A 13,699-nucleotide genomic window follows, 5' to 3' on the forward strand; every position below is an offset into this window, starting at 1 on the left:
GTCCAAATGCTCCATGAACTCTGTCAGTTGTTGCTGTGACCACTTCCAGTGCCCAACCACTCTCTGGGTGAAGAAGCTTTTCCTAATGTCCAATCTCAACCTCCCCTGACAAAGCTCCTAGCCATTTTCTCAGGTCCTGTCACTGGTCCTCTGCTCATTACAAAATTGGGTCTGGGCAATGATAGTGTGTGGTCAGCAACACATATTGACACAGGGACAAGCCAGCAGCTACAGCAGAGCCATGAACTTCTGGAGCTCTTAGATACATTACAATCCAGCCTGGATCGTAAGGCAGAAAAGAAACTCTTACAACCTAGGTGCAATCATTCCTGAAAGGCTCTTCCGAATCCACACAACCATCCTTATGTGAGCTGAACCAGGATGTCCTCCTGCATCTGTTTGACTCTATCCTTTGATCATATACTTAGTTAGAAACACCAGCAACATCTTTTCCAAGAATAAACTCTGAAAAGCAGAAAAACTGCATGAGTGAAGATTGAAGCAGCCTTCAGCAACTGAGGAAAAAGACTTCGAAGGACTTGGGAAGACTTCTTAAGAAAATATGAACTAGCAGCAAGAAAAGCCACAGATTTAGTATTTTGCCTGGGAAATCTTCCCGGTTTCCCATATGCACCCCTGACAAAATTTTTATGGCACCACAGATAATTCTTGCTTGCATTTCCATGAAATAAACAAGTAAACTTACATAATTTTACAGAGAACCAACAGGCCCTTTGTCCATGCACGTGCCCAGGAAACAACAGTTCAAAAATCTAGGCTATCCCAGTCACACAGCTCAAAGGAAGACATTAGGGATGTCCCAGCCAGCTGAACAGCAAATATTTATTGCATAAGAAAATTATGGTGGTGTAAATATTGTTGTGTTGCCAAGGAAATTGTAAAAAACTTCACACCCTCCATAAATTTGTACACATCTTTAGACAAGGACGTCTCTATGGCTTTGGAACAGAATGTGAGAAACACGATGAGCCTTCAAATATGCTTGAAAATGTACAGTGAGATATTGGAAAATCCAGACAATCCATTAACCTTTTATATGTGCATGTATACATGTAGTCATATGTAGACAAAAGCAGAAAACTGAATAAAATACTCAACACCTCAGTTTAAATGGACTTTATAAGAACACCCATGCTTTAAGGGTTTTTTCCCATTTTTACTGAAGTATGTTTTAAATAAATTTTCATAAAATGAAAAGAAAAATCATGTCATAAATACAGGTTATAGAAAAATAAAAGCATGAAGAAGATAGAAGTGGTTCAAAACTCAACACAAAAACATGAAGATATATTTCACTTGCTCAGAAAAAAACACCCTAGGAAATGTCTCACTTCCAAAACAACTCTGTCCATTTCTGTTCACTTTTATTTTCTTCTACTCCCTCACCTCAAAACTGTGAATACTTTTTAGATGCACACACACACTCTTACTGCACTCCTGAGTTCTCCAAACCCCAGCAGAAGAATCTCCCACAAGCAAATTTTTTCCCAATTTCTAGAGAAGTTTCCCACAGTCATTACCCTCCCATTAACAACTGATTATTTTTTCTCCCTCTCTTTTTAATTTGCACCATAGAATGCCATGCTTAACATCGAACATTTATTCTTTATTGCTCAAGCCAAATTTGTAAGGACCTACCTTTTACCTACTGTAAGGACAACAAGGATTGAGACACTTGTTCTTCAGTACAAGAGCAGAGTAGATTATGCACTGCATCTCCAGAGTAGATTATGCACTGCATCTCTCAGCTTACACAGGCACAATATGAATAAAGATGCTACACACCATCTGATTAACGCAAACCCAAAGCCTGCTCCTACTAAGGCTGCTTTGCAGCTCTTTGTGTAGTGTATGGACAATGTTAGACACTGCAGAATAACGTTTCTCAGCTGCAATGTGGATGAACCTGGAGAACTGAAGCTATAGAAGTCAGGAAGTCACATTCAGCTTCCCATGCTAATGTCATGAAAACTGAATTTTTAACTTTATACTTGTCACAACTGCATGCAACTGTCCTATAAAAATGCACAAAAGATCACAGTTTCCTGAACTCTACTCAATCCAATCATATTTCTGTAGAAAGCTATGTTCATAAATCAATTGGCAATTAACTTTTATCCCCATAAAATATCTTTATGCATCTCTTGGAATGCCTGAGCCTCACGTTGTATGTAGTACATGATTCAGAGTAACACCATGCTACAGACACAAGAATAATCAATGATCTGAATGTCTGTATTATCTTACCATGGAACAAAAGAACTGTGTAAACATACCTGGCAAGCCAATAGGATCACTTGTGTAGCAAATCTTTTTCGTAGTCTACATTAAGATTGAAGGATGCATTTAAAAAAACAGCAGAAATAAATAGATTTGCCATGTAACCTAACTTTTTCCAGCCCTTCTATGCTTACAGACAGCTGTAATTCCTTGGAAAATACATTGAGGAAAATCCGTTTCCAATATGAAATAAAATTTCAACCATTTACATTTTTCTTAAAAATAGAAAATTCCAGTATCTCTTGTTCTGTGTCCCTGTAAAGAAAAAAAAAATATCTTGCCTGTGAGAAGCAAGCAATTAACCATTTTTCCTCCCCTCTCACCCCATTTTCTTATAGAGCTCCAAAGTAGAGCTACTATAGATGAGTGCCAAACATAAAGCACTTCCAGAAGTCAAGGCCAGTATGGTCTTAGAAGAAATTCTGTTTGCTCCAGAAATACCAGGTAAGGCTTCCCAAACAAGCTGCTGAAATTCTGGAAAAATCAGCATTGTTCTCAAAGTTTTCAGGCAAACCCATGCTGGGGAGAATTGTGATGTACCTTAAGAATAGTGAAGATTCAGAATTATCATCCTAGCAATAAAGTCAGCTACTCTGTTTAGGTCAGTATCATCCCTGTCATGACTCACATAACACAGCATTTCTCAAAATAAAAAGCCATGTGAAATCTTAAATATTTTACTATGCCTACATTTCATGACTCAATCTCTAGAGGAAAATCACTGAAAAACATTTCACAATTGCTACAGAAATATTTAGAAGTTTAACTTCCAAACAATGTTCCTCATTCAAAACTTCTAACAGCTTCTAGGATGCTTCAACCTGAGAAATTAAGCCAACTTTTCAACACCAAACTGAATAAGTTTGATGTTGACAGGTTGGCTTGTTCATTAAAAGCTATTAGGACAGATTTTTTTCTTTTTCATTTCCACGCTGAATCTGAATCAGTTGCATTCACAGCTGCCATCCACACTGGAAATGGGGATGCCCACCCACTGTGGCTGTGACTGGATTGGCTGGTGACCCAAGCACACACATGGTTCCTGAAGAAGTTCCAGAGTGATACTGTTTGGCAAAGAATCTCATGGAAAAAATTGCAGAGAACAGAGAGACGCAGAAGCAGGAAGACAGTGAAATTCAAAGAGACTGTGATGCCATGCTAGGTGTTTTCCTGGGAAATGCCAGCAGACAGTGACAGGAGACAGTCACTGCCTGCCCCAGGGCCTGCACACCCTCATCCCACAGGAACAGGGACTTAAAGCTGCAGACAACCTTCTTACAAGGGCAGGTACTGATAGGGAAAGGAGAAATGCCTTTACAGTAACAGAGGGTAACTTTAGATAGGATATTGGGAAGGAGCTTTTGACTGTGAGGATACTGATGAAATGGCACAAGTTGCCTCGAGCAGCTGTGGTAGCCCTGCACCTTGAAGTGTTCAAGGACATCTTTGGAGCCAGCCTCTGAACAACCAGATCTAGTGCAAGCCATCCCGCCATAAGCAAGGCAAGGGGGTCAGAGCTAGATGATCACCAAGGTCCCTTCCACCCCAAAACCGTTCTATGGCTCCTCAATTCGATGTTGCCCCTCCCCCAGTGGGCCCTGTGCCACAGAACCCCGCAGTGCTCAGAACATGGAACCCACCCGTCTGTGACATCAGCGCCAGGACCAAGGGCACCACGGGCAGCACAGCTGCTGCGGGCAGTGCGGCTGTGACTGTGCTGCTGCACGGAGCTCTCAGTGCTTGCAGCTGACTCGTGCCTCTGGCAGACATGAATTGGCTCAGCCTCTTCGTCCTGCTGACCGTGGCTGGGCTGTCGCATGGGACATGGGACAACTGCGGGTAAGTGGGCCCAGACCCCGGGAAGGAGCCAAGGCAACACTTGCGGCCTTCCCTGGAGGGAACCCACCTGTCCCCCATGGCCAGGCCGCAGCTTCCCACCCACCATGGGAAGCCTCAGCCAGCAGCCAAGTGCTGGCATGGACAGACACACACCCCATGGCCTTCCCTGGCCTGCTGTGCAAGCAAGGCCTTGTGGGGAGGGCAGAGGGCTGAGCTTCAGCCTGAGCCACAGCAGGCCATGAAGCAGCATGGAAATTACTTTCTGCCTGCAGAGGGATCTGCGGACTCCGACCTCCGCAATATGTAAACAGCCCCATGACTTATTCCTATGGCAATGTGGCTTATGACTATGGCATGACACGTGTCGTGGGTGGTGCCGGTGCCGCGGAAGCAGCTTGGCCCTGGATCGTCAGCATCCAGCACCCATGGGTACCAGGCCTGGGGCATATGTGTGGAGGTTCTCTCATCAGTCCAGACTGGGTCCTCACAGCAGCCCACTGCTTTGATGATGTGAGGTAAGGAGTAGCAGGGAATGGGGACATGTCCACAACACCAGCAGGTGCCCTGTCAGCATCATCACCTGCTACTCTCATCCCCTTTCCTCTCAGGCAGCCAGGCTGCCACAGTGCTCTGGAGAAGCCTGGGCTCATGCCAAGGCTTCCTAGCAGCCTCCAGCTTGACATTCCCCCAGCCTAAGATGTGTGAGGGCACTCACACCTGCCAGAGCACTCCTCCCTCTCTGCCTTTCCAAGCTGACATACAGCAACTGCTGGGCTGCTGTGGCAAATGGCTCTGCTCCCTCTCAGCTCTCTCTCCACCTCCTTTCCAGTAATGCCAGCTTGATCTACGTGGTGATTGGGGCCACCCGGTTCACTCAGCCGGGCCCTGGGGCTGCAGTGCGCAATGTGAAGCAGGTGGTGGTACACCAGGACTACAACCCTAAGGACTTTAGCTACGACATTGCCCTGATGCAATTGGACCACCCTGTCCAGTGCAGTTCCTACATCCAGCTGGCCTGTGTGGCTGAACCCACCCTAAGAGTCTCAGAGCTCATCAACTGCTGGATTGCTGGCTGGGGTTCCACTGTTGCAAGATGTGAGTACCAAGAACAACACCTGGGGCAGCTCAGACCACTGAGGAGAGGGTTTGGGCTTCCCCACAGCAGAGACCAAAGTGAGGCTGCAGGACGTACACGTCTGCAGAGATGGGCCTGGCCTGCTCCCCAGAGGCAGGAAGCAGGGATACAATGCTCCAGTGCCTCTGCAGATGCAAAGCCAAACTCAGGGAAAGAGATAACCACCTGAGAGATGAGCAAACTGGCATGGACCTGCCAGAGGCTTATTCCTTTCTCTGCTCACAGCGGCAGGTACTACACCTGATCTCCTCCAGGAGGCCAAGGTCCAGCTCATTGATCTCCAGCTCTGCAACAGCAGTGACTGGTACAGAGGGCAAATCTACACCCACCAACTGTGTGCTGGATACCCACAGGGTGGCATCGCCGCCTGCCAGGTAGGAACGTGCCATGAGCCACTCAGCCCCCAGCTGCACCAGCAGCCAGGGAAGCACCACCCCAACACAGCCCAGGGCCTGCTTTGCCCGGCCACTCAGTCACCCTCCCAGCCTCAGCTCCCCCTGACTTCTGTGGGGGCTCCCCACACACTGCCCGTCCACACCTGCCTGCCCAGGCCTCCCCTTGTGACAGAAAGCCCAGAAAGCCCAGCTAGTGCTCTTGGCAGTGAAGAGGTCCAGGTGCCAAAGTTCCATGCTCTGCACATTCAGGAGTCCTGTGCAGAGAGGATAGAGAGAGCCCTACCTTACATGAACCCATGCCATTCACAGCCAAGCTTCTGGAGGCTCCAGCCTCTGAGCAGAGCTTTTCTCTGCCCAGAATAGAGCTCTGGCAGGGGCTGTGAGAGAGAAGGAGACAGCCCCAGTGCTGGCAGGTGCCACCAACACCACCTTAATCCTCTGTGCTCTGCTGCAGGGTGACAGCGGTGGTCCTCTCATGTGCCAGGACAACAACGCTGACCACTGGTGGGTCATTGGAGTCACCAGCTGGGCAAATGGCTGTGCCAGAGCAATGCAGCCTGCAGTCTACACCTCCACTAAGTACTTCTATGACTGGATCGATTACAATATGCGTGTAAATGCAATGAAAAGTGCTCCTTGAACAGCAGAAGCAGGCAGGAACCAGGGCAGGCTGCAGTGCACCACAATCATTTCCTGCTGGGGCAATGCCTGCTGATCCAAAGGCAGCCTCAGGGTCCAAACCCTGCTCTGTCCTGACCACACTCATCTCCTCTGTGCACACACACACACTGGAGTTGATTTAGTTGTTGAAATAAAATTACCTTTGGTCACAGGGTGCCATCTTTTCAGTGCAATTCCAACTCCTGGGTAAGACAAGAAGTGCCATGCTCAGCACCTGCACAACAAGCCTGGGGACACAAAGGGACACAGTGGCTCCAAAGAGCTCCAAAGTGCCTGGTCAGAGAGGACAGTGCTCTGAGCCACCATGGCCTGGAGGAACCTGCTACCTCAAGCCTTGGAAGAGGATAGGAAAAAAGCAGATACACTGGGGGTGGTGCTGCAATGCACATGGGCTGCTAAATTAGGGCCTGGTGAGAGCCTGGGCTAAGGGAACACATCTGGGGAACTCCCAAGCATGACAAGGGAAACTCCTGGCTCCTGACTGGACTGCCAGTGCCCTAAGGCAGAGCCAGATTTCACAGGCAGCAAAGGGGGATTGAGGTGCCAGGTGGTCACACTTCACAGATACTCAGAGGAAGAGCTGGGGTCATTCTGGGGAGAGGAAGCTGGCAGGAACCCTAGGAAAGTGCATCAGGAATGCCGTGGAAGGCCAAGGTGAGTGGGCCAACAGCATCTGCAACACCAAGGCTGTTCACAGGCACGGCCAGCCTGTGAGCCAGGGGGAAATGATGCCTGGGGCTGGCTCCATATCTGGGAGCAGATGAGGGCAGGGAAAGGGAGGAGTTGTGGAAGATGAGAGAGCTGAATAAGCATGGCCAATGGAGAGAAAGAGCAATCAAAGAGCCAGCTGCAGAGCCACAAACTGCAGCTTGCTATGCTGGTTTGTCTGAGGGCTGTAGATAATCACCACAGGATGGGAAAGAATCTTCTTAACTCACTAATTAACAAATCATCTACAAACTGTACAAATTTGCACCAAATTTTTATATCCTTTTCAATCAAACTTTGATACTCTTGGATGGGGAGGGGGGGGAATGGTAGAGGCTTCTGGAATGCCATGGGGTAGACTTGTTGGAGGCAGTTTTCACCTGTCTTTTACAGGTGAAAGCAAGTGAGCATTGACTTTCGCTATCTAATAGAATGCTTCAAAATGCCTTGGGCTGGTTGTCACTCGGCCTGCTTTGGATATTCTTCTTGGCTTCAAGTGATGCCTTAAAGAACCTAGAACAAAACAATAAAAAACCACACTTTTGACATAGGAGATAATATAAAGGCTCATCTTTATTGGAGGCCTCCAGTAGCAGATATGGCAAATGACCATAGAATTCCTCCCCTACATGAGGAGAATGCAGTTTTATAAGCTTAATAAATTAGCATATTTGACAAAAATCACCAATTCGTACCACACATGGTCCTCCCTCAGTTCAACACTCTCTAAATCCTCTTCCACTCAGATGGAAACTAAACCTTGCTTATGAAAATATGTCTCAAAGAGCTGTTTCCAGCCTTGGTTTCCAAGAAGAACAAATATAAGTTTAGTTGCCTTGTACTCTGCAGGGCTTGGAGGTCTGAAATATGTTTTGTCTTTCTACTTAGAGAAAAGGTAGGGAAAAGTACTGAGAAAACTCGCCACAGATACAACTACAGAGCTACAAATATATGTGTAAAGAATACAGAGGATACATAAAAGAGAAAAGGCAAAAATCAATCTGGCATCACCAGGCCAATGGAATCCTATCTCACAGTGGGTGGCACTCCTCCATTTGTCTTAATCAAGATGGACTGGGCTGAGAACCATCCCACATCTGTACTGGTCCCTGCCACCACCCTGACTTAAGCTTCTTCAAACATTTCCTGAAGTAAATTTCAGGGGCTGCCTGGTCACTAAAGACCAGGGAAGTGCAAGAGTATCACTCAGGGATGGGGATGGCCATTACACTGTCCAGTGAGCAGACCAGCTTAGAGCCACCCAACCATCCTGGAACAACCTTATTGTACTGTCTTGGCAAAATTCTGCTGCCCAAACAATTTCTCCCAGTTCTGTGCAACCTCAGCCACGGGCATCTCTTCCCCTAAATAAACCAGGGATATTTCCCATCACATCAAACACCGCAAAGCACGTGAAACCCCTTTCTGAAGGAGTCCCTTGTGAAGGGACTTCCACCCCCTTCTGTGTGTGCCCAGGGACCCTAGCACCCATTGTGTGGCATGAGGAACACAAGGCTCTCCCTGTGCCTGTCTCCAAAAGACTTTGAACAGAGACTCAAGTGTCCTAGCAGAGACTCAGGGCTCCCCACCTCACATCTTACAGGGGCCTCCACAACTCCTCTGTGGCTGCCTTACACTGATCATGCTGTGCATGCCTTCTCCACCCTCTACCAGTGATTTCACCAAATCTGCACCAAATGCCACAACAATAGAGAGGCTCAAATGCACCCTTATAATTTCCACAGAGTCTACACACAAAATTGTAACGCTCCCATTTGGTTCCTTCCTGCTCTAAAGATCCCAGGTGACCTCACCAGTACCTGCTCTGAAGGTCGGAGGATCCAGCAGCCCTTGGGTCCCATCTGGGCTGCCAAAGTGCTGAGGAAACTCCCCTGGGTCACCATTTTGGAAGTACAGGTGGCTCCAACAAGCCAATGGTTGCCCTGTTTGATTCTCTATCCACACCACTCTCACCCAGTCAGAGCAGGTTTCCATACCCATTCAGCCTCAGGATTCCCCCAGCAGACTCACAGATGTCACGTTCCATAAAGAGCCACCAGCTCCTGCTGCAGCGCTCAGCGTCCATTCAAATCCTGGCCAGTGCCACAGCTCCCTGTGCCCTCTGTTATGCAAAGCACGGGCAGTTCACAGCCTCTGGTCCTGCCAGCCAGAGCTCAATCTGCAGCTGGCACTGCAGCTGCACACCCAGCTCCCTGCCCCAAATGGATTCCTCAGCTGCTGCCTGCCCCAGGGACTGCACAGCCTCATCCTGCAGGAAGAGGGGCCTAAGAAAGCAGTAGAGAGCCTTCTTACAAGGGCAGGTCCTGACAGGACAAGGGGCAGTGTCTTTACAGTGACAGAGGGTAGCTTTAGATGAGATATTGGGAAGGAATTCTTGACTGTGAGGCTGCTGAGATATTGGCATCCCAGAGCTGCTGTGGGTGCCTGTTTTTCATGTAAGCAGGGTCAGCACAGAAGACACAGACACCAACTTCAAGAATAAATGTCATTTACTGTAATTCAAAATTATGCCTGAGGATTTTTATCTGGAACAGAGACTCGACAGATTTAAATGAATAAAGTTGGTATTTATTGAAAGGATTTTAAAGGATATACCTTGGGCAGTACTAGAGCCTGGTCAGAGCTACACCCTGGTTGGATCTAAGACGGATCTTAGTCACCAGCTTTTACAATTTTAATATTTGGTCAATTTACATATGGGGTTAACTGTCCAATTACGGCTTCAGGTCATGAAGTCTCAACCTCTTGGCTTGCCCCTTTCAATTTGCTGTTATTTCTGCATTTTGGTAATGATTGTCTTTGATTTTCAAGCTGAGAAGGCATCGTTTTATCTAACTACCCTGTAAAAAGAACTTATTCGCCACTTAATATGAAGTTCAGAGTTACATAGCAAGGCACCAGAGAATCAGAAAAATATAAAAGCTAAAATTTAAGGCATCAGAAACTGCAAAAAATTGCAAATGGATAAGTAAGCAGGGCATCAAATACTTAGAAAATATTTATAAAAGTAAGAGATAGGCAATGCTTCTAATCATTATTATAAAAGACTACTGTCTACAGTGATGTAGAAAGACAAATCACTAGTTATCCTAATTTTTGACCATCATTCTCGTAAGCCCATCAACTGGGGGAGCCATTGTCACTGAGTTCGAGAACAGCTTCTGAGCTGAGCTCTGAAAACATGTTGAGTGCAAGCTACCCCACCCACTATGCCCAAGGCAAGGGGGTCAGAGCTAGATGATCACCAGGGTCCCTTCCACCCCCAAACCATTCCATGGCTAACCAATTCCACGTTGCCCCTCCCCCAGTGGACCCTGTGCCACAGAACCCCTCAGTGCTCAGAACATGGAACCCACCCGTCTGTGACATCAGCGCCAGGACCAAGGGCACCACGGACAGCACAGCTGCTGTGGGCAGTGCGGCTGTGACTGTGCTGCTGCACGGAGCTCTCAGTGCTTGCAGCTGACTCGTGCCTCTGGCAGACATGAATTGGCTCAGCCTCTTCGTCCTGCTGACCATGGCCGGGCTGGCACAGAGCCAGTACACCTGTGGGTAAGCGGGCCTAGGCCCAGGGAAGGAGCCATGGCAACACTTGCGGCCTTCCCTGGAGGGGACCCACCCGTCCCCCATGGCCAGGCCACAGCTTCCCACCCACCATGGGAAGCCTCAGTTCCTTGCCAGCAGCCAGGTGCTGGCACGGACAGACACACACCCCATGGCCTTCCCTGGCCTGCTGTGCAAGCAAGGCCTTGTGGGGAGGGCAGAGGGCTGAGCTTCAGCCTGAGCCACAGCAGGCCATGAAGCACCATGGAAATGACTTTCTGCTTGCAGAGGGAGCTGTGGGTACCGACCTGTGGCTTATTCCTACGGCAATGTGGTTTATGACTACGGCATGACACGCATCGTGGGTGGTGCTGGTTCCGCAGTAGCAGAATGGCCCTGGCTCGTCAGCATCCAGCACCCATGGGTACCAGGCACAAAACATTGGTGTGGAGGTTCCCTCATCACTGGAGATTGGGTCCTCACAGCAGCCCACTGCTTGGACAAGTTTGAGTAAGAAGGGGCAGGGAATGGGGACATCTCCACAACACCTGCAGGTGCCCTGCCAGCAGCACCACCTGCTACTCTCATCCCCTTTCCTCTCAGGCAGCCAGGCTGCCACAGTGCTCAGGAGAAGCCTGGGCTCGTGCCAAGGCTTCCTAGCAGCCTCCAGCTTGACATTCCCCCAGCCTAAGATGTGCGAGAGCACTCTCACCTGCCAGAGCACTCCTCCCTCTGTGCCTTTTCAAGCCAAGGTCTAGCAACTGCTGGGCTGCTGTGACTCCCTCTCATCTCTCTCTCCATCTCCATTCCAGTAACTTCAGCCTGCTGTATGTGGTGATTGGGGCCACCAACTTGTATCAGCTTGGCCCTGGGGCACAAGTGCGCAATGTCAAGAAGGTGGTGATGCACCGCGACTACAGGCGTAAAGACATGAGCTACGACATTGCGCTGATTCAATTGGAGCGTCCTGTCCTGTGCAGTGCCTACGTCCAGCTGGCCTGTCTGGCTGAACCCACCCTAAGAGTCTCAGAGCTGAGAAACTGCTGGGTTGCTGGCTGGGGGGCCACTACTGCAAGAAGTGAGTTCCAAGAGCGACTTCTGGGCCGACTCAGCACACTGGAGATAGGTTTTGGGCTTCCCCACAGCAGAGGCCAAAGCCAGGCTGCAGAACATAAATCCCTGCAGAGAAGGGGTGCCCCTAGGGGAAGGGATTCGTCTGACAGAGAAGCAGAACCAGCATGGAGCTGCTGGGGGCTTATTCCTTTCTCTGCTCACAGGTGTAGATCAACCTGCTCACCTTCAGCAGGCCAAGGTCCAGCTCATCAATCTCCAGCTCTGCAACAGCAGTGACTGGTACTCAGGAGCAGTCTATTCCTACAACTTGTGTGCTGGTTACCCAGAGGGCACCATTGATTCCTGCAAGGTAGGAGCACGCCATGAGCCACTCAGCCCCCAGCAGCACCAGCAGCCAGGGAAGCACCACCCCAACACAGCCCAGGGCCTGCTTTGCCCGGCCACTCAGTCACCCTCCCAGCCCCAGCTCCCCCTGACTGCTGTGAGGGCTCCCCACACACTGCCCATCCACACCTGCCTGCCCAGGCCTCCCCTTGTGCCAGAAATCCCAGAAAGCCCAGCTAGTGCTCTTGGCAGTGAAGAGGTCCAGGTGCCAAAGTTCCATCCTCTGCACATCCAGGAGTCCTGTGCAGAGAGGATAGAGAGAGCCCTACCCTACATGAACCCATGCCATTCACAGCCAAGCTTCTGGAGGCTCCAGCCTCTGAGCAGAGCTTTTCTCTGCCCAGAATAGAGCTCTGGCAGGGGCTGTGAGAGAGAAGGAGACAGCCCCAGTACTGGCAGGTGCCACCAACACCACCTTAATCCTCTGTGCTCTGCTGCAGGGTGACAGCGGTGGTCCCCTCATGTGCCAGGACAACAACGCTGCCTACTGGTGGGTCATTGGAATCACCAGCTGGGGAAAAGGCTGTGCCAGACCAAAGCAGCCTGGAGTCTACACCTCCGTTCAGCACTTCTATAACTGGATTGATTACAATATGAACTTAAACGCAGTTAAAAGTTCTCCTTGAACAGCAGAAGCAGGCAGGAACCAGGGCAGGCTGCAGTGCACCACAACCATTTCCTGCTGGGGCAATGCCTGCTGATCCAAAGGCAGCCTCAGGGTCCAAACCCTGCTCTGTCCTGACCACACTCATCTCCTCTGTGCACACACACACACACTGGAGTTGATTTAGTTGTTGAAATAAAATTACCTTTGGTCACAGGGTGCCATCTTTTCAGTGCAATTCCAACTCCTGGGTAAGACAAGAAGTGCCATGCTCAGCACCTGCACAACAAGCCTGGGGACACAAAGGGACACAGTGGCTCCAAAGAGCTCCAAAGTGCCTGGTCAGAGAGGACAGTGCTCTGAGCCACCATGGCCTGGAGGAACCTGCTACCTCAAGCCTTGGAAGAGGATAGGAAAAAAGCAGATACACTGGGGGTGGTGCTGCAATGCACATGGGCTGCTAATTTAGGGCCTGGTGAGAGCCTGGGCTAAGGGAACACATCTGGGGAACTCCCAAGCATGACAAGGGAAACTGGAGTGCCAGTGCCCTAAGGCAGAGCCAGATTTCACAGGCAGCAAAGGGGGATTGAGGTGCCAGGTGGTCACACTTCACAGATACTCAGAGGAAGAGCTGGGGTCATTCTGGGGAGAGGAAGCTGGCAGGAACCCTAGGAAAGTGCATCAGGAATGCCGTGGAAGGCCAAGGTGAGTGGGCCAACAGCATCTGCAACACCAAGGCTGTTCACAGGCACGGCCAGCCTGTGAGCCAGGGGGAAATGATGCCTGGGCCTGGCTCCGTATGTGGGAGGAGACGAGGGCAGGGAAAGGGAGGAGTTGTGGAAGATGAGAGGGCTGAATAAGCATGGCCAATGGAGAGAAAGAGCAATCAAAGAGCCAGCTGCAGAGCCACAAACTGCAGCTTGCTATGCTGGTTTGTCTGAGGGCTGTAGATAATCACCACAGGATGGGAAAGAATCTTCTTAACTCACTAATTAACAAATCATCTACAAACTG

The 13,699-nt window shown here is 49.5% G+C and overlaps 2 protein-coding genes across 2 annotated transcripts; both read left to right on the top strand.

The window, feature by feature from the left end:
* Window positions 1–3,996: 3,996 nt before the first annotated feature.
* On the top strand, window positions 3,997–6,505 carry LOC135444992 (acrosin-like). Its single transcript, XM_064707030.1, has 5 exons — window positions 3,997–4,140; window positions 4,413–4,655; window positions 4,970–5,235; window positions 5,501–5,649; window positions 6,125–6,505. Exons 1-5 carry the CDS (start codon window positions 4,070–4,072, stop codon window positions 6,308–6,310), a joined length of 915 nt encoding a protein of 304 aa, XP_064563100.1. The 5' UTR covers window positions 3,997–4,069; the 3' UTR covers window positions 6,311–6,505.
* Window positions 6,506–10,522: 4,017 nt separating this feature from the next.
* On the top strand, window positions 10,523–12,707 carry LOC135445151 (acrosin-like). Its single transcript, XM_064707188.1, has 5 exons — window positions 10,523–10,632; window positions 10,912–11,133; window positions 11,436–11,701; window positions 11,901–12,046; window positions 12,522–12,707. The coding sequence occupies exons 1-5, from the start codon at window positions 10,565–10,567 to the stop codon at window positions 12,705–12,707; spliced, it is 888 nt and encodes a 295-aa protein (XP_064563258.1). The 5' UTR covers window positions 10,523–10,564.
* The last annotated feature ends 992 nt before the right edge of the window (window positions 12,708–13,699 follow it).

The sequence above is a fragment of the Zonotrichia leucophrys genome, chromosome 3 (genome assembly GCF_028769735.1).
Source record: "Zonotrichia leucophrys gambelii isolate GWCS_2022_RI chromosome 3, RI_Zleu_2.0, whole genome shotgun sequence".
NCBI lineage: Eukaryota > Metazoa > Chordata > Aves > Passeriformes > Passerellidae > Zonotrichia > Zonotrichia leucophrys.